Source organism: Ischnura elegans, chromosome 11 (genome assembly GCF_921293095.1).
Source record: "Ischnura elegans chromosome 11, ioIscEleg1.1, whole genome shotgun sequence".
Classification (NCBI taxonomy): Eukaryota; Metazoa; Arthropoda; class Insecta; order Odonata; family Coenagrionidae; genus Ischnura; species Ischnura elegans.
In genome coordinates, this window is record NC_060256.1 from 8,243,513 (window position 1) to 8,264,334 (window position 20,822).

General features: G+C 36.7%; 1 protein-coding gene across 1 annotated transcript; it reads right to left on the reverse strand.

The window, feature by feature from the left end:
• Nucleotides 1-6,809: 6,809 nt before the first annotated feature.
• On the reverse strand, nt 6,810-8,569 carry LOC124168402. The gene is made up of 4 exons (XM_046546619.1): nt 7,868-8,569; nt 7,356-7,732; nt 7,124-7,250; nt 6,810-6,877 (listed from the first exon to the last, which is right to left on the reverse strand). The coding sequence occupies exons 2-4, from the start codon at nt 7,566-7,568 to the stop codon at nt 6,810-6,812; spliced, it is 408 nt and encodes a 135-aa protein (XP_046402575.1). The 5' UTR covers nt 7,569-7,732; nt 7,868-8,569.
• Nucleotides 8,570-20,822: the final 12,253 nt, after the last annotated feature.

The following is a 20,822-nucleotide window of genomic DNA, read 5'->3' on the forward strand; positions in this document are numbered from 1 at the left end:
AGCGTCAGCATGTAATGAATAGTTAATATGCATCCTCATAGATTTGCAAAACACTTTGAAAAACGTTTGAAGACCTCACGCCTTTCACGTTGGTCTGGGGCATACAAACACTCAGCGTTTTTCCCCAACTGATGGAATAAATAAAATAAGTTTCAAACTATGTCACTTACACTGCTTTGATACTAACTTTATTTTAGAAGCTCATTGACGTGCAAAACATACACCATTTTGTGCACGGACACATTTTTTGATAATTGCAACCTTCCCTGGGAGTCCGTATTTGTCCTGTTGTGGTTTTAGGTGTGCCACGTTTCTTCCAGGGACACAGCGAAGGTTACGGGTATAAACCGCGAAAGCGTGGTACAGTACCACCGATACTTTCGGTAAAAAATTATTTTCTTAGATTCTAACTTTCTGCATTTGGGCACCTCTTTTCTTTATTTACTCAAGTTCACAGGGACATAGCCTCGTGGAAAATTTTAAGCATGAGCCTTTGTTAAGAAATGAATGATGCTGCTTATCTCCTCAATAACACGCCATCAACACACACACGCATCATGTATGTTATCGGTGCATATTGTTTTAAATCGTTAATTTCTCTCTTACGACTCATGAAAGTTATGTCATAAAAATAAACATACGATGGAAACAGTGGCGGATCTAGGCTTAAAACAAGGAATGTTGGAGGTACCGGGGGAATTTCCCCCAGCCGAAGAGGGATTAGGGGATTTTCAGATTTTCAAGACTCAAAAACGACCGTTTTAGGCTTATCGATTAAAATGATGATTAAAATGATATTCGATGTGTATACAGTAGAGGTTTGGGTGGGGATGTAGACCTTTCGTATCTATTTACAAAGCATCAACAATAGCTCTACAGTGAATCTATCAAATATGCAAATGTCCTCTACGCAGTATCTACTGTAGATGGATGGAAAACGGGTTCTGTATACAGAATGCATACCTTTGGCATTGTATATGGTTTGCATAAGGCAGACAGTTTGAAGATTTTATATTAGAGTAATTTTCTTATTTTTTAGCCTCATCAATCCCCCAGTACGTATAGTACTTTTTACCACTTTTTTAAATTTTATACACAGTACTCTGGATAAATAAAATCTAAAACCAAGAGTACAACTTCCTTTGTTTTTTGCCTAATGCAGTAAGAGCTTATGAAAACACTTCATTTAGAGCAATTTTGGTTAATAATCGGAAAATTTAACATGTTAAATTAATAATGTGTGATAGAATTCAGGTCAGGAAATTAAATGGCAAAAGAAAGTAATGTAAGAGGCTAATCAAAAAATTTAACGGTAAACTATTCTAATGGGAATAAAGTCCATGATTTTGGTAGCAAAGCTATAGCGACTGAAAAAGCTCATCAAAAGCATCAGTAAAACTTACGCTGGCCACGAAAAGACTAAAAAAATGAAAATAAGGCTGGAAATCAACCAAGAGTAATGAGGAAGCACATTTGATTGACATTATAGAGGATGTAGAGCAATGAAATACTGGGACATTTAACAGTAACAGGGGAGAAACCCAGACAACTTTGAATTGAAATACACACAAAACATTTTTGATTATCAATTTATTGATATTGTGTATGACATATAATAGTATGTCTTGGTGTCAATGGAATTCTCAAAATTGAAAAGTTGACGCTGAGGTGGACGATTCTTCACTCATTGCATTGTTTCTTCTGCCTAGCCTTCTCCCTCCGTTTCTCCTTTCCAACATCTGTGCGGGACTTAGCCAGCCTGAACCACTCACTCAGTGAATGTTTGATTGCTGGCATATCAATAGGAGAGCTGCCAACTGCTTCGACCTTACTTTGCATTGCAACTGAAAGATATTCCGTTAAAAATTGCAAGCAGTAACTTTGTGGGGCATTTATACTGTCCTACTCAAGCCAACATAACAAATATTGCAGCCATCAAAGACTACATAATGCTATGCTCTTAAAATGTGAAATGCAAACCCAGCAAAACATTGATAATTTGAGGAAAGTTTCCTCAAAAGACAGACGGTCTCCAAATCGTCCCTTCATATAAAAAACTGCCAAGTCATCTGTCATTATAGCAGCACTCATACCGTTGACTCCCTTGTTGCAGGCAAATATTTGCTCCTTGGCAGATAGATTACCAAGAAGTGGGAAGCTTGATCTGTTTTGAATGTATTTGGTATCGTATGAAATAGAGTAACTAAAGTAAATAAAAGATCCCACTCAGCTTTCTTAATTTCTATATATCGTAATAAGTAGTTTAAGCAATAATTAAAACTACCCAGTCTGGCATTTTCACATATGTGAGTATTCTACAAAATACTTAAAAATCTTTTATCCTGACATGTTAACATGTTACATAGGTAATTGATTATACTTAAATGATTAGAGCATTGAAGTGATTCCATTAGCGACATACCAAGTACTTCCTGAATGCCAAGCTAGACGACAGTTTCTCTTCAACTCTCTTCAGGTCTTTTAAACTACGATTTGGGAACTGGAACTCTTGCTCAAATATTAGGTCATCCTTGGTCTCCCCATTGCTTGATGCCACTTTGAGTCTAGCTACTTGACCTGATAGAGAGTCTAACTGCTCCTTTATCTCTACCATATCTAAAATGATGTTTCCTGGAGTTTAGGTCAATAAATTAAAAGTTAGCAGCCAACGTTTCGTTTTATTTTAAAAACATCTTCAGGGCTATGTTAGAAAAAAAAAAATTATGAAACAATATAAAATGCAGAGAATTAGGCAATATACAATATATATATACATAAAAAAGGAGCAATCGTGCCTTTTTTTATATAAACAATATAATTAATAGAAATATATATAAACATATATATATGAACAGAATGGATTATACAAAAAATTTTGACATACCTCTAAACTTTGAATACATTTATTGATATTTGGTTTCTACGGTATTGAAACAACCTAGGTTACCATTAATTTTGATGTATTAAATAAAAATAAATTTTGCTGAGGTTATCGATGTCTGTTTTTTTATTACAGCAATTTTTTGTTTTTGAAATATATACCATTTCTTTAAAAAGTCTTTTTTTCAATATAATTTCATGATCCAAAATTTCGGCGTTCTCAAAATCAAAAATATGGCCATTGTTTATGCTATGGCTAGCTAGAGCACATAGAGTTATACCACCTTTTATTGTTGATTTATGTTGAGAAATTCTATTTTTTAAATATTGCGATGTTTGTCCTACATAACAAGTGTCACAGTCGAGGCAAGAAATTTTATATATTATATTACTGTTTAGATTTTTAGGGGTTTCAGATTTTATTTTTGTGTAAATGAGCTTGTTTAGAGTGTTATGATTCTTGTGTGCAATTTTATAATTTATTTTTTTGAATACGTTCGAAATTTGTTCAGATAATTTACCAATATAGATGATTCCACGGTATGGGGATGTTGTACTTGCTGAATCATTTTTGTTTAGTGAATTTTGAGTACGTGAAAGTCTAGTGTTGTTTTTGTAAAGTATAGAATGAACAAGTTTTTTTGGAAAATGGTTTTTCTTTAGAATATCCTCAATTATTTTAATGTTTTTTTCGTGAAATATATTATCGCTCAAATTCAGAGCTCTAAATTTTAGTGCAAGCGCTACATTTACTTTATGTTTAAGAGGGTGATGTGATTCGAAATTCAGAAATCTATCCGATTTGTGTGGTTTCTTCCACCAATCCACATGAATCGAACCATCATGATTTCTAATGGTCAGCATATCAAGAAATGGTAGAGTATTGTTTTTTTCATATTCTATTGTAAATTGCAATTTAGGGTGGAAACTATTAAAATAATTTAAAATGGTGTCTTCCTTGATGTCATTGGGAAGTGCTAAATATAAGTCATCAACAAACTTGTAAATGAAAGGAATTTTGAAAGGTAAACTAGTAATTACATTGTCTAAGAGATGGTTCATCGTCAAATCAGCTAAAATGGTCGCTACTGGGGAACCCATGGGGACTCCATTTTTTATTTGATATTGACGGTCCTTATATTGCATATATCCTTGATTGACAGTAATATCATACAATTCAAAGAATTCTTCCTTGTTTAATATTGTATGATCAGATATTAAAAGCCAATTTTCTATAATAATATTGTTTAATAGATCTAGTGGGATGTTTGTAAAAAGAGATTTAACATCTAGAGAGCACAGTTTATGATTTAAGGGAATCGTTTGTTGTTTAATTGTATTATAAAAATGAAAAGAATCTTTTAAGTTATATTTATCTGAGGATAGATTCTTAAGAATGCAAGCAAGGAATTTGGCACATTCATAAGTTGGACTATTTATGAAACTCACCACCGGTCTAAGGGGTATGTTAGGTTTATGGTCTTTAACTAAACCATACAATTTTGGAGGAATACCGTTGTTTTTTGTTAATTTACATTTTGTCTTAAAATCTATTTTCTTTTCTTTAAAAAGTTTTTTAACCAGTGTATTTACTTTAGTTTGAAGTGAAGTAGTAAAGTTTTTATTTTTTGGAATCTCCGTATATATGTCATTATCATCGAGTAAATCATTAATTTTTTTATCATATTCTTCTCTATACATTATTGCTGTGTTATTAGTTTTGTCAGTTTTAAGTACAATTATATTTGGGTTATTTTTTAAAAAAACCTTTGTTTTATGCAATAGATTGATCATATTAGACGATTTAAAGTTTACCTTTTCCTTTTGAATGAAGTTAGTTATTATATTAGTGCATTGTGCTCTGATTTTGTTTCTAATTGATGAATTGTTCAATTCAAATATAATACTGTCTATATCTGCTAAAAGTTGTGTTATTGGAAAATCTTTAATTGTGTAGGGGAGGGCAAATTTTGGACCTAAGCTTAGAAAATTGGATATGTTATCCGGTATATTAATGTCTGTTAAGTTTTTAAGCCATACAGTATTATTTCTCTTTAAATCAATATCAATTAATTTTTTAAATTTATTAATATGTCTCAATTTTATCTGATTAAACAATTTTTCAAAAAATTGTTTTTGGAAACTAATAAATGATTCATATAAAAACTTAGGAATTATCAAAGATAGTGCCTCCTTTTTATAATCGAGTTCCTTCAAAATTTTGCGTAATTCCCAATTACAAATTCGTATTTCTGTGAGTAGTATGGATCTCTTAAATTTATAAATCATCCTGTCAACATCATTGGTAAAGGGATGATTTGAGTTAACCAATGCATGCGTACATTTCACATTTTGTATTATATGTGATGGAAAAACATTTGATAATTTACATTTCAGTAAAAATATGCTTGCATTCTTTTTTATCGCCAAATGCTTGGTAAGATTTGAAATTTCCTTTGCAATTTTTAAAGAAGGATAACCAAATTGGGTACGAAGATGGAAGTAAAAACCTTCGATACGTTCTAAATTTCCTCTTGAATCTCTTCTTACATTTTCCATTTTCGGAGTCCAGAAAAAATGGGTTGAAAATTGATAGACAGCTACTTCTCCAGCCCTTCTCCTTGTACTTTATATTGAAGTGTGAGATGACGATGATGTGAAATGATGAATAATATTTCTCCTTGGTTGATTAATTATTATTATATTTTCTCCTTTTTCTTGACCTTATTTTAATATATAAAATGATGTTTCCTGGAGTTTAGGTCAATAAATTAAAAGTTAGCAGCCAACGTTTCGTTTTATTTTAAAAACATTTTTTTTATTTTCGTTTTATTTTGTGAATTTCGAATCACATCACCCTCTTAAACATAAAGTAAATGTAGCGCTTGCACTAAAATTTAGAGCTCTGAATTTGAGCGATAATATATTTCACGAAAAAAACATTAAAATAATTGAGGATATTCTAAAGAAAAACCATTTTCCAAAAAAACTTGTTCATTCTATACTTTACAAAAACAACACTAGACTTTCACGTACTCAAAATTCACTAAACAAAAATGATTCAGCAAGTACAACATCCCCATACCGTGGAATCATCTATATTGGTAAATTATCTGAACAAATTTCGAACGTATTCAAAAAAATAAATTATAAAATTGCACACAAGAATCATAACACTCTAAACAAGCTCATTTACACAAAAATAAAATCTGAAACCCCTAAAAATCTAAACAGTAATATAATATATAAAATTTCTTGCCTCGACTGTGACACTTGTTATGTAGGACAAACATCGCAATATTTAAAAAATAGAATTTCTCAACATAAATCAACAATAAAAGGTGGTATAACTCTATGTGCTCTAGCTAGCCATAGCATAAACAATGGCCATATTTTTGATTTTGAGAACGCCGAAATTTTGGATCATGAAATTATATTGAAAAAAAGACTTTTTAAAGAAATGGTTTATATTTCAAAAACAAAAAATTGCTGTAATAAAAAAACAGACATCGATAACCTCAGCAAAATTTATTTTTATTTAATACATCAAAATTAATGGTAACCTAGGTTGTTTCAATACCGTAGAAACCAAATATCAATAAATGTATTCAAAGTTTAGAGGTATGTCAAAATTTTTTGTATAATCCATTCTGTTCATATATATATGTTTATATATATTTCTATTAATTATATTGTTTATATAAAAAAGGCACGATTGCTCCTTTTTTATGTATATATATATTGTATATTGCCTAATTCTCTGCATTTTATATTGTTTCATAATTTTTTTTTCTAACATAGCCCTGAAGATGTTTTTAAAATAAAACGAAACGTTGGCTGCTAACTTTTAATTTATTGACCTAAACTCCAGGAAACATCATTTTATATATTAAAATAAGGTCAAGAAAAAGGAGAAAATATAATAATAATTACTCTACCATATCTACTCTGAGGATGGATACAATTTCATTCAGCTGCGCCTGGACCTTGGCTATATCTGGGGAAAGCAAATATAACATTAATCACATGCTAAAAATTATACTTAAATGCTCAATGACATATCACACATATCATATCATATGAAATAAATATTCAATTCTTAGGAATAGAAATATATGCAGAACTGATGCTAGATATAATAAGTTTTTCTTAATATAAATATATGCAGAACTGACGCTAGACATAATAAGTTTTTCTTATGTATGAAAAAGTTAGTACAGTTATCCTGAATATATGTACCTACCATTTTTATATGTACTGCAATTAATGCAAGAAATCAATCCACCATCAACCTGGTTGGACCCACATTTTACCGATCCAGAAGTTGATTCAATATCAGGAATTCCTTGAGAGGAACTTAGGGCAAGGTGCTAAGGAGAAATTTTCAAATGAAAGCATTGGGTATTGAAAATAAAAATAATTTCATGCTAAATAATTGAAACCACGTTTCTTAGCATATTTCAAATGGCAGTTACCCTATTGAATGTAGGTATTGGATTCAAGTTGGATTTTCTTGAGAGAGACTCGTTGGGTTTGGACCTGCTCTCCAAGTTTGGAGAGCACCCAGGCCGGATTTCCTTGGCATTGCACATGACAGCAGCTTTTTTTGGTTGACTTGCTGATTGAGTAACGTCATCCTCCTTCTTTCTATGAACTTGTGTTAGCCTAGGTGGGTCAGCAATTGTCATTGCATCCTCATTTTCAGAGGATGAAGAGAGTTAATTTGGATATTTCTTTTTCAGCGGAATTCTATATCTTTTAGCAGATAGCCTTTATTTAGCTGAAGTCTCAAGGTCGGAGTCTTGGCAATAACTTGCTTCCATCTCCAATTTCCTTGCATAAGCGTAGTTACCTGAATGAAAAGATGACAGGATTTACATTTTAAAGTAGCATGTGATAAATATGATAGAAGATTCACACAAAAGACATAACACTGAAATAAGATAGGATAACAACTTTCTCAATAACTGTAAAGTTAGATTCTTACCTAAAACAGGGGATATGTAATGGAAAAATAGCTCATCCCATCCTGAATTAGGCTGCCTTTCTAATGAAAACGCCTTATCAATATCAGCTCTACTCCAGCTCTGTGGAGGGTACATAACAATGCAATCCTCAACATTGTTTCCGATGGGGTCTTTCCTTGGTGATCTAATGACCCAGCTAGATGGAATTGCAAGAACTGTCATTTCTTCAAACACCCTATGTGGAAGAAACTCAGCAACTCGCCATCCTGATGCTGTAAGACTGATAATGACAATCACATTACCATGAAACCCTCACAAATTGAATTCATAAATATAAGAAACATGCTCAACATACATCAGTGATGAAGCAGCTCAGCCACATAATATTCACCATCTTCCCCAATAGGAATTATAATTGCTTTATATTTTATGTTGCTTACAGACCAACTTAAAGACTGTGAACAGTTACAAGAGATAAACCTCGTTCAGTTGACATACATGGAGTATCATAGAAGTTAGCTATTTTGTTGAATTTTTGTTCCAAAATATACTTTTCATTTCCTCTCGTGGCAATAATTCTTACTATGGCAATATCTCCATTTTGTAGCACTACGCAGTTACGAGGTGAATTACAAGTGATTTTGAACGTCATGAACTCCACAGATTTAAAGCATGGAGCATGCAATTCAAAAGGCAAGATGCATATCCTTTTAAATACACCATTGTAAGCGATTCCTAATTTTTTAATCGCAGAAGCTGTGGTTAAAGATTTTTCATGCAACCGCCTAACAATTTGCTGGAGAGGAAGTTCATGTTTCCTAATTAATTTCGCAATTCCCTGCAGAGCATTTTCAAATTTAAATGCACTAAATGAATCTAGCGGCCCAAAGGTTCTGCAGTCATCTGCCAAGTGCAACAATCCATGGACATTGTACGATAAGTTTTTAGTTCCATACAATTTAACAAAGTTTTTAACAAAATAGAATAGCAATTCTTTTGCATAATCCAAATGGTTTGAAAGCAAATTCTGGCCAACAAGGATGCGAATTGCGCAGTGGAATGCCAAAAAATGCTTATAAAATGAGGGCGACAGAACGCCCTTAAAAACATAAGGCCCTGTGTACAAAAGGAGAAGCCTGTACTCAGTTGCTTTCCACCGAAGCAATTCATTAACAGAACGGGGTTTCCGAGCAAATTCAAGAGGGATGGATTCTTTAATGTTCATTAAGATGCTGTTTAAAACTCCAATCAAATGATGTGGCAGCCTTGCAGAGAACTCGCCTTTGAGATAGGCAAATAAAATTTTACGCATCAACCCCAGACACACTAAGTGCATATATTCCATGGGAAATTTGGTAACCATATTTGAACCTGGTACCTACTATTTCAAGAGGCGAAATTCCCACATGATGTTCTCCATCACTCTTTTCTTTGAAGCTTTCATCTGTTCGCAATGGGGCGTCGATTTCATCAAATACTACTCTGCTGTCTACATTCTTCCCATACACTGTGCATTTAATGTTAACTTAAAATTAATGTGTCTGAAACAGTTCCATAAGTATGATTGTATAAACTAACCTCTAGTAATATGTTATCAATTTATTTCATAAATGTATCCAAACTACTAGAAAAAGCCCTGAATATAAGCATTTGCACCATTTTAATAAAGATTACATACGTAAATGAATCATGTAATATTTGATTCTTTCAAATTCCTATGCAGAAAAGTCGATTGTTCCACATGATTAGGTAGCAGGTTTTCACGTCTCCATGTTACTGTAATAGTGCATGGAGAAAATTGTCTTTCGCTACTCGTGTGGCTGGACTAGTACTTTCTTGACAAAATTGCTGTATTTGAGAACTTTTATTAAGAATTTTAATTAAACATTATGTAAACGATATTTGAGGATCTTGAATCTCCATGGAATTTATTGGGGCGATGCGAACGAACTATAGAAGTTAGCTTTAGCCATATGGACCAAAATTTTTACCGGACCGGAGACGAGTGCCTGATAGAAGAAGGAAGGATACATGCACCTCTTAACGACCATCAGGATAAATATTTTAAATAATACGCGATAAAGTAGAATATCTGTCCCGTGATTACATAGAAATTATGGGAAAAAAGAGAAAATGTTTTCCTTTTATATTTATTAATAAGTTTATATCATTGGCACCAGTGGCGGATCTATGGGGGCTATAGCCCAGGCATAGGCGGTATTTAAAAAAGTACCGGTTTTTTGTGATGAGTATTAAAAAGCAAAAATAGTACTCTCCTGTTAGTACCGGCGAAAAAATACCAGTTTACCGGTACTTTCTTAATTGATAAAATATGTTTATAATTTGAGATTTAACGCTTGTCTTACCCTAATTATCCGGTATTTCGGCATATTAGCGTAACATACAGAAACAATGCACTGAAAAAATCATTAACTGGATTTTTTTACGAAAGTTTATCGGAAAAATACATTGAGGCTAGATTCTCGAATAGTGTGAAGGATGACAGCGATGAAGTTTTTAAAGGTAATGATTTTGGTGCATACCATTAAATTTTGGTGTTTTCCTGGCGCATATGAAGTGTGAAGTTCGCTCGGGAACTCTAATCAGATGAGTTTTTTTCCTAAAGCCACCGGTTTTTTTTCGGACTCGAGACCAACATTAGAACGTCTTCTGCCGAGAACTTATGGTGAAAAGTCTTCTTATTCACAGAGATTACGTTGTCAATCAGAGATTACCTAGAAAAAGCTCCTCTGATGTTAAGACATTTAATTTTATGATTTTACACAATTTAATTAGGTGTTAGTTATGGCTAAAATACTGCGATCGAATAAAATTTGACGTGTAGGTCGCTGTTACATTTGTTTCAGAGAAAGAAATACATTTGTGGAGTTCGTTAACTTTAACTTTTCTTGCCTTATTTGAGGAAATAAATATCTTTTATATCAACAATGATAACACTTGTCTCGAACTCACAGTTTAAGTACCGTTCAATGATGAGAAAACAAGAAAGAAACTAAGGAAGGAGGACACATCTTAATAATTAAGAAGCAAAATTAATTTGGTCTTCTTTTGGTGGTGCACTTGATTGGTTGTATGTAAAAAAACGAGAAACGGATGAACATTGTTAATACATTAAAAAATTTGATGACTATTGTAAACAAGCTAAGCCTATATCATGATAGCATCGCTATTTTTCAGTCTCTTAGTACGTTGATCAACTGTATCAGTGCTTATACCATCATTTTAAATTAAAATAAACAGATGGTATTATTTTTAGTGTGCTTAAATACAAGTTGTGCACTTATTGCCTAAGTCTGCATCTACATTTTCTTGCCTCTAGTTATAATTTCTTGAGAAATTTCCTTGGCATTATTTAAATAACTCCCTGCTGAAAGCCATTGTGAAATGGTGTTTATTTCTTGGAAATGGCCTATTTAGTATAGGAGGTTGTAAATATACTATGTATTTACAACCTCCTTGGAAATGGCCTACTTCGCTTGATATATTATCAACACTCAATTGTTTAAGTAGCTGGGTAGGTAGTTGATTGATAACACATAAGATGGCAGCCCCGTCGAAGTACCCGTATTTCTAGTACCGATTCTCCGGTAGTATCGCTAAAAAAATATTGACCGGTACTACCGAAGTAGAAAAAAAATAGTATTCGGTACAACCGAATACCGGTATTTTTTGCCCATGCCTACTATAGCCCCCCTTGGATATCCTTGGGTATCACATTAGATAGAATGGTAATTTTTTCCGACTACTGCTGAAATATTTAACCCCACTCAGCCCCCCTTGTTCCTATCCTGTATCATCCACTGATTGGCACACGTGTAATTCACTTCCTTCGTTCATATACAATGGGTCGGTCGGCTCATGAGTCGAAATACACGTTCCAGCTGCCAAATTGAAGCTCCTTCTTCATGGAAAAACTTCATTAAAATGTCTCTCAGCTCAAAACCTTCTGATCCAGCGATGCCACCAGTTCTTCCCGAAGGCCGATATTTCCTGGTGGGTCTACATTAGCATCGAACTCATGTTGTGGCCGCTGTTGCTTCTCTAATAACCATCCCTCAACAAATTATGCAGACAGCATGCTGTTATTATCAATGTTTCGCATATTTGAGGGGTAATCGATATTGGTGGATAAAACACAAGAAACACTTGACTTAGCAGCCGAAATGCATTTTTCGTCACTCTACGAGCACAAGTTTACCTGTTATTTAATGTAATCTTGGCTGTTACCTTTTTATATGGCTTCATTATGTGTTTGTGTAATCTAAAAACTTCATCTCCAACGATAACATGGGGCAAAAGCTTATGACACGCGGGAAGTCTTTCATCTGGTGGGAAAATGTTGAATTATAGAATATTCCACTATCTCCTTCTTTTCCATATGATCCGAAATCTCTGCCAACAAATTACAATTAGCGTCAACCATGGCTACGAACGCAATAGAAAAGTGTAGTGTAAGTTAGTTAGTAGTAGTTAAAGAACAATGATCCGATGGCTTTTGTGCAGAATATTATAACGTATTTTCCGTCAATGAAGCACACAAAATTTGGAAAGTTCCAAAAATGCAAAGCATTCTTCTACAAAGTCTTATGATTTGGTGGGGAAGTAAACTAAGGTACTGGACGGTTACACAATGCTTTTAGTGTTTCCTTAAGTATCATTCTTAAATAACTGCATGAAATACGAAAAGCAAAGCTCAGTGACCGAAAAGTTTCAACTGTATCAAGACACCTGAAAAAGATTATTCCTTTATTAGCTGACTAATTGATATTTTTTTAATTTATTGTAAAGGGGATGACTGTAAAAAAGGTGGAAGACTGTTAGGGACAATTACTTAAAATACAAGCGAAGGCAAAAGCTCGGGACAGACTCTGCTGCTTCTGTCAAAACGTCAAAATGGCTGTTGTATTAGCAGCGGCGCCGACTCCATGGGGCCTGAGGGGCCCGGGAACCCCTAAAAAATTCGTTATGCGTGTGAGGAAAAAATGTCAGGCTTGTAGATTTTTCCCGGAGTGTCCAGATATCGAGATTCGAGTTATCAGGGTTCTAATGTTGATCATATGACTCTTCTAAAATGCTTAAAATACATAAAACTCACTGCTTATAAACTTTCCTGTGGCAAGATCCCCAGTTTGGGCCCCACTATATTTTTTGTAAGTCGGCATCCCTGTGTATCAGCATTTGTCATTTTTAGACTTGGTGAAACAGAAAAGGAGGTAAGGAAAAGTGGAGAGTTTTGAAGTGACATTTGAAGGGAAAATTTGTATTCGGATAAGTTTCATGAATACAGTCAGTACACAAAGAATTATTACGGAGAGAAATTCAGGAGAAAATTCTGATTTTTTGAGCACGCGCATCAGAAAGAAGGCAAGAACCTATGTCATTATTGATGGAAAAATTGTTAAAAAGAAACAAAAGTCAGACGATTCAAGAGCACAAACTCCAGCCTCCGATTATTATACGCAGAAGTGTACGAAATTGAGGAAGACTTCAAAGACAGCTAAGTATTACTTCAAGGCTGGCTGAATATTTTGAAAAGAGATCAAGAAAGAGATTGGAAATAATTAAAGACATAAGAAGACGATGAAGTTGACCATTTCGTGAAAATCGCTGCTTTAAAAATATCCCCAAAGTTAATTGCGAAGGCTCAAGGTATCAGGAGAAAATCGTCGTCCATTTCCACAATGCTCTCGACAGGCAAACAGCTACTGAAATGCATTTTCTGCTCAAAACAATTTGTCGGGCCGCCGCCGTCTTGCAACCGGGACGCGCGAAAGAAACCACCCTGCTGCGGCGTCCAACCGCGACGACCGAACGCGGCAATCGGACGCAGCTGCGGGACGCCCCAGCGAAACCAGACCTTTAAGGCCGTTTTCACAAGTACCGGCAAAACCGGTGCCGATACCGGCAAAACCGGTGCCGTCACCGGCACCGGCGCCGGATGCAATGCAACCAAATGGAAGCCTATACACGTAGTCCGGTCCGGCATCATTGCCGGTGCCATCACCGGTACCTTCGAGTGAAGCCGGAGATGAACTCGGCCAATCGGAAGCCGGCGTCGGAAGGGAGATGGTTTTCAGTCGTGTCGTTGCTCACGTCTTTCATAGTTCTGTAATCACTCTCATTTGTGGTTCTGTTTTGTTCCCGAAAATCGACATTTTTGAATGTGATATAACAACCCTGATCGAAGTACTAAGTAGAGAGTAAGCCTTCCCTGTGGGACAAGGTTGCAGATTGCATTAAAGACTAGCTTAAACAACAATAAGCATGGGGAGAAGCGTGGAAATTTTAAGAAGATGATTTGTTTATTGATGAGAAAGGATAACGTAAAGTGGGGAAGTCAATATTTTATAACGCACTTATATAATATTCAGGACTTATGTCTAATATTTTATTCCTTTTCCATGACAAAGCCCACTCAGGACCTACAAGTAGCCTGCTAAACGATCTCTTATGATGACTGCTGTACTTGTCGGTCGGCATCATGGAAATCTGTTTACTTCATGCAATAACTGGGTCATGTATAATGTATATTTCTTCAGATCTGCACTCATATTTCAGTCACCCTGCATTATGAAGAATCACTCATGCCTTTAAGATGTCATTCGCAAATTGCTTCGACATATAAGAGGATATATGGAAAATTGTCCATTTATTGCACAGAAAACCGAATGTACATTTAACGTTCGGCACAAACAATTGAATACCCGCTTTTTTCTCGTAAGATTGCGTCCTGCATATGGTCGCATCAATTTTTCTGACAGCGAAAATTCTTCACCAATCACATGTACAAATGGAAAATCTTCGCTACTAGTAGCGTTTCAGGGGAAGCGGTGGTGGAATATTCAATTTCTTGCTGACCATCAACTTCAAACAAAGTGGTTGATTGAAAAACGGATGAGTCGCCTTCTTTTCTACAGGCCTCCAACAATAATATACGTAAATCTGTAGTCTGAATCGGCCACTGCCATCAACAGAATGGAGAAGTAGACCTTGTAGATAAGGTTCATTGAGCCACCACGAGAAAACAACATTACTTGTCTGTGCTTCCCATCGACCGCACCCATGCATTTGGGGAAGAGAGCGGCCTTTTTAAATCCATTTGCTATTTCTCAGATGATACTGTATCAAATCTAGAGGGGTCCCAGGAGAAGGTATACTGAGGGACATTGAAGTAGAAATATAAGCACAGGATAAGGAACCTTATGATCGGGACAAAGCCTGCCACTCACGAAAAAAAAACTCAGGTGCCGAGAGGACGTAGACCAAGCACTTTTTTCTCCGTTGTACTCGCAGAGAGAGAAATATGCGGCGAGGAAAAAAATTAATTCCGTCTTGGTGTCATAAAATTTATTAAAATATGAAAAACCATGAGATAAATCACCAGTCACAGAATTATCTCCTGTCCGTTCATCATCAGCTTCTCTGTCTTCCTCATCTCATGCTCAGCGTCAATAACAGATTTCATGCAACAATCATCTTCAGTAGACAATCATCATTTCCTCAACGTGAATAGCTGCAGTTCCCCCGTGGCCTGCAAATCTAACCTTCAACCCCCTCCATTCGAGGACTTTTGTTTTTTTAAATATTTTTGTTACAAAATCTTATCAAATATTTCTCTGTACCTATTATAATTAAACGTTATACTGGTGTATATGCTCTATTTACTGCATCTTGGTACTGAATAGCTTATCCTATGCGTTTGAGAGAAAATAATTCGTATAAAAACTCATACGAAAATAATTTAAAAAAATAAGAGTCGTCCATTGTAAGTTTTTCATATGTAGAACAGAAACTTCCTCCCAAACATCCAACTTTCAAAAGTGGATGCACGGAGAACTATCTTTCTCGTCTCCTGTATTTCCGCTAAGGTAAAAAGCAAGATCAAATGACCTCTCCTATCTTCAGACCACATCTTTCTTCTTACACGACCAGAATTTAACTGGCCGCCGATCCCGGGGATGCCGGTGTGTGTGAAATGGCCCCCGACCGGTGACGGCGACGACACCGGCACCGGCTTTGCCGGTGCGTGTGAAAACGGCCTACTCGTTGCACTATTAAATACAACTATCTCAGTCCTTATATATATACTATATTAGGTTCCTGGCCGTTTTCGGAACAGTAACTGGCTCCGTGTTAGCATAAATAACTTCCGTAGATGGCGACTTGACTTTCCACCGCTTTGATTCCGTTCTCTCTTCCACCCAATGGATGATGATGCTTAATTCCTTATCGCATTCCAAATCATACTCTTCATGAAATACATCCGTAAGTGTTAAAAAAGAATATATTTTTCTATAATTAATAATGTTACTTTGTAACGAAACCATGGTCGGTGCCAATAAATTACTATGTGGAAATAGCAAAGTTGTTGATCCTTCTATTCCTGCAATATATTTTTCCTAAGGAGATTCACCAATAGTTTTGGACATCGGCCCTGCGGAAATTCCCGAATCAATAATATATTATTGCTGAAGTGAGGACTTCCTTTTTCCCATGGACTGAGTGATTGCAGTGAATGGCAATCAAGAGGACTTTTTCTTGTGGATTTATGTTACAACTACGCTTTTCAAAAATGTCCGCAGTACGGCGTAGAGCGCGGGGCGATCCACTTATTTTCAATATTTACCCCAAATAACATTAATGTGCGCGAGGAATAGCAATGAAAACTTTCGATAGATCACATCATCTCTAATATTAATTTCGGTTCGATGATAATCTCTAGCTATAACTTATTTCTCTCCTTGTGATTCGGATCGCTTTGCCCGTGAGCGACGCGAGTGGCTACTTTTTAAAACACATTAAAATGATTTGTCACCCATTGCGCAGTTGGAGGCTGTCTCTTACTGTTTAATGTTCGTGCTTCAACGTTGTACAAAACGGAAATCTACGAACACATTTAGTTTTTCCTTCTGCACGGAGACCAATTCAACATTGAGGGACTCTTGTGTTACCTAATGTCAACCTTATTGCCAGTGAAAGACAATTGAAAGTGCGCCAGAGTCCTGTATAAGGTATTAACTACGAATATATATGTATTAACTACGAATGAGTAACACTTGGTGAGGAGGTAGTGTTGTGATTGGCCTCCCAGAGGACTCTGGTGCATGGTGATGGGCAGAGTCCTCTAGCGTGCTCTCTCAACACTCCTCTTTGTAGTTATTCTATGGTAATATAGAGGACTCTGGTGATGGGTGACTACTCATCTGGAGGCCTAGTGAAGAATACTCCATTGTTATATTCGTGATTCATTTTTACTCACATGAATATTGTATTCAGGATTCTCCTCTTCCGCGATTCCATTGATTCCCGCCGTTCGCCGTAAATAGCGGCGCTCCAGTCGCTAGGATGCATGCAAATATATGTATTATCCTGTAGTATATACGATACTCAGCGAATGTAATCGTTCATTGCTATAAATTAAGCTCCCGTCAACTGTCTACGAGCATATCTCCATAAGTGAGTATATTTACAGTTTCCGGGCAATGGATATGATGTAAAGCCACAAAATCGTTGCGCTGATTCAGAACGAAAATAATTGGTTGGTTGGTTTTGATGCACTTGGCTTCCTATTCCCCTCAAAACCTCAATTCGAAGCGAGTAAATGCCCAAATTTTGAGACTGAGTCCACAGTATCGTATGGCAACATAAAAAGAAACCAAGTATGTGTGTATCTTGTTTTGACGAGGGAATAAAATGATACAAAGGAAGATTCCGTGTGAAAAAAATGGGAAAACATCAGACGCCGCATGCACGCAAAACATTTCCTCGCACAGAAATAAAATTTCCAACAAAAATCGTTGCAATCGTGTGAATAACAGTCGTCTGTAAAAGAAAAAAGTAGAAAAAAATACGAAAAAAAGTACTGCAGTCGAGAGTCGATCTTGGAATAATTGCATGAGATTAGAACGCTGTAGTCAGTGGACCGTGGTAACGCATATTCCAGTGGAGGTCTGACGGAAATTCCATCCGAAATGCGAGGAGACCGGGTTCACATTAGGACTTCAACTGCTGCCTAGTGGAGCCTCGGATAGTAATGGCTAAACCACGAATGTTATTGGAGAGGATCCTCAATCCGGCCTCTAAATGTGTTGTCACCTAACGTGTATCTAAGCGTGTTTGCGAAATTCGCCACTCGCGTCGCTGATGGACAAATTGGGCCGAGTTTCGCGGGAAAATAAGATATAATTAGGGATATTGATCGAAATTTATGTACATGATGATGTGATATATCAAATTCTTACATTTTCAATAATTCGGTTATTTGGGAAGCAAAATAACTAGTGACGGGAGAAGCAAGATAGAAATTATCAGCAGATTAGCCCAGTCGAAGAGAGCATTCCTTCAAAAGAAAGACCTGCTTACAGCGGGAAACTTAAGTATGGAAGTAAAGAAGCAATTTAAAAGAGCCTACATTTGGAGTATGATCCTATACGGAAGTGAGGCATGGACAATGACCGCAGCGTAGAAAGCAAGGATAGATGTCTTCGAAATGTGGTGCTACAGAAGAATGATGAAGATCAAATGGATTGACCGAGTTAGTAACGAGGAAGTCCTAAGAAGAGTAGGAGAGAAGAGAAACCTCATGAAAACCTTAATAAGAAGACGGAACAACCTTATAGGCCACATCCTGTGACACGATGGCCTGATGAAGACAATCGTCGAGGGACAAGTGGAAGGCAAGAACAGAAAAGGAAGACCTCGAACAAAATATATGGAACAAGTAAAGAAGGATGTGAAAGAGAAGAAATACGTAGGTGTGAAAAGATTAGCTGATAGGAGAACTGAGTGGAGAGCTGCGTCCAACCAATCCTAGGATTGTTGACCAGTGATGATGATGATAGTTTCAATGTTAATTCTTGAAATTGCAAACATTTTACTGCAAAATATAGGAAAAAGTGGATCGCATTGCACTCATCACTGCTCTGTGGACATTTTTGAAAACCGATTAACCCTTAATTACCAACCCAATGCTGCTTCTAAGCAACATCAAAAATGCATAAATTTTCAGCCCTTTTTGGGAAAATCAAAACTACACATCATTTTGTGGTGTAAATTTTTATGGAGGAATATTTAGCCACCGTGGTAAACATGATTTGATAGAAAATTTTTATTTTTTCAAAATGAAAAATCTTGAAATTTGATTTCTCCCTGAAGTAGCTCTGGGTTAGAAAATTTTAAAATTAGACCGAAAAGGCAACAGAAATCAGCCTTCAATGGAATGTTATTGGGCTTGCTCTATGCACTATGCAGTCCCCTTTGGTTTAAGCTCAATGTTAACTCCCGTCCATGCCGCCGTCATTTGTTTTTGGCGCGAGTGCATCCTGCGTCGCCGCCGCGAGAGGGAGAGAGAGAGAGTGCAGTGGAGAGGAGGGGAGGGGGGGGGGGGCAAAGTGTCTCTTCCTATCGCACTCGCACCCCCCGCCCCGCTACTTCTTACCCCCCCCCCCTCCTCTCGTCCGCTGCGCTTCCCTCCGCATTTCTAGACGTCCCAAGGTCAGACCCCGTCTCGACCGAACACGCGAACGGGCCAAAGAGGAGAAGGGGGCAGTCTGCAAGCCGAAATAAAAAATAAATAAAAACAGAGTAATGGCGGATAAAGGCGAGGAGTGGTCATGAGGGGGAGGGAGTTGCAGTGTCTGGAAACGAAACTCCTTTTGGGGTGCATCTCTGCCCCTCCCCTCTCCCTGTCTCCCCTCCCCCTCCCCCCCTCCTCCTCTTTTGTGGGTGCGACTCCGCGGCGGGCACTCGAGACGAGGGAGGGTGATAACCCTTCATTGGCATTCAAGTAAACAGCGGGAGGGGGTGGGTGAGGAGTATGCGGGTGTTAACGACTGGTCATGTCCATATTTTCAAAGGAAGTCCGGCAGTAAAATAATTGTAGTTTTTTTGTCCCTTTGTGAAGCCCTTCTCATTTGAGTCTTTCGACACCATTGGTGCAATTGGGAGTGCGATGCACCAGTGGCGTAGCGAGGGGGGTGTTTTGGGGGATAAACCCCCCCCCCCCCCCAGAGCTCAGAGTAATTTTTAAGTTAAATCTATTTTACTTAATTGGATTAATATTGCTTATAGAATAGTGTGAGGATTAATAAAATATCCCTCAGAAGGCCGTAAAACTCACCATTTTGAATCATTTATCTTAATTTTTTCTCGCGAAGGGCTCCCGCACCTCCCGCTTACCCTGGCGGGTATTCCACACCCCCAGGCACCCCAGTACTAGTTGCGCCTGAAGCCCCTCCCCCCCTAGCTTTAATTCCTAGCTGCGCCCCTGCGATGCACTATGGGTCAAATAAGTTTCCCAACAAACAGAGCGTTGCCAGTCGTACTCATGGGCGAAATATGGCTCTCTATTGTTGCATTGTTTTTCCAAGGCCACACTCAGGAAGCACAAAACAATTAATTATTATAATTACGGAGAATAAGCCATTTCTGATACGGTGCTTCGACGTTTTTTGAAAAGAAGATTATAATTGAGTAAATTTTCTCGTTCTGCTTGCTTCTTTCTTATATCTTTCTATGGAAATCTTCCATGAGAGTAACCTATTAGAAAGTAGGTACTGCTATTTATTTCGATCTTCAAATACGCGGAAAATATAACAACCAGCCACAATGACGAAAATAAAATTTTGCCTAAGGGAATAAGCGGCGCCTAATGGGGAACCGTTTTCAAACTCACAGCTAGAAGTTCGCTTTAAAATTTCGAAAAATCCTTTTGTATGAGAATTCATCAAAATGCATAGTTTTAACAGCTACTGTGAAAGACTTACTTATCGTGTCCGGTTTTAAACCTATTGCGTAACATACGCGGACTCTTTCAGATGGAAGACATATTAAATAAATTTCTGAGGCCCTAAAAACCAAATAGCTGTGTCATCTCATTCGGTTGTTCCTCAAATACGAACGTGCTTACCCAACGGTTGAAATGTCAGATCAGCTCAGAGGTTCGATGTGTTTTTA

Excerpts from the sequence above, each read along its gene's own strand:
- LOC124168402 (XM_046546619.1), bottom strand. The coding sequence starts at position 7,568 with ATGACAATTGCTGACCCACCTAGGCTAACACAAGTTCATAGAAAGAAG. Across the intron at positions 7,251-7,355 it reads CAATACCTACATTCAATAGG|CACCTTGCCCTAAGTTCCTC; the intron begins GTAACTGCCATT and ends ATTTCTCCTTAG. Across the intron at positions 6,878-7,123 it reads TTGCAGTACATATAAAAATG|ATATAGCCAAGGTCCAGGCG; the intron begins GTAGGTACATAT and ends TGCTTTCCCCAG.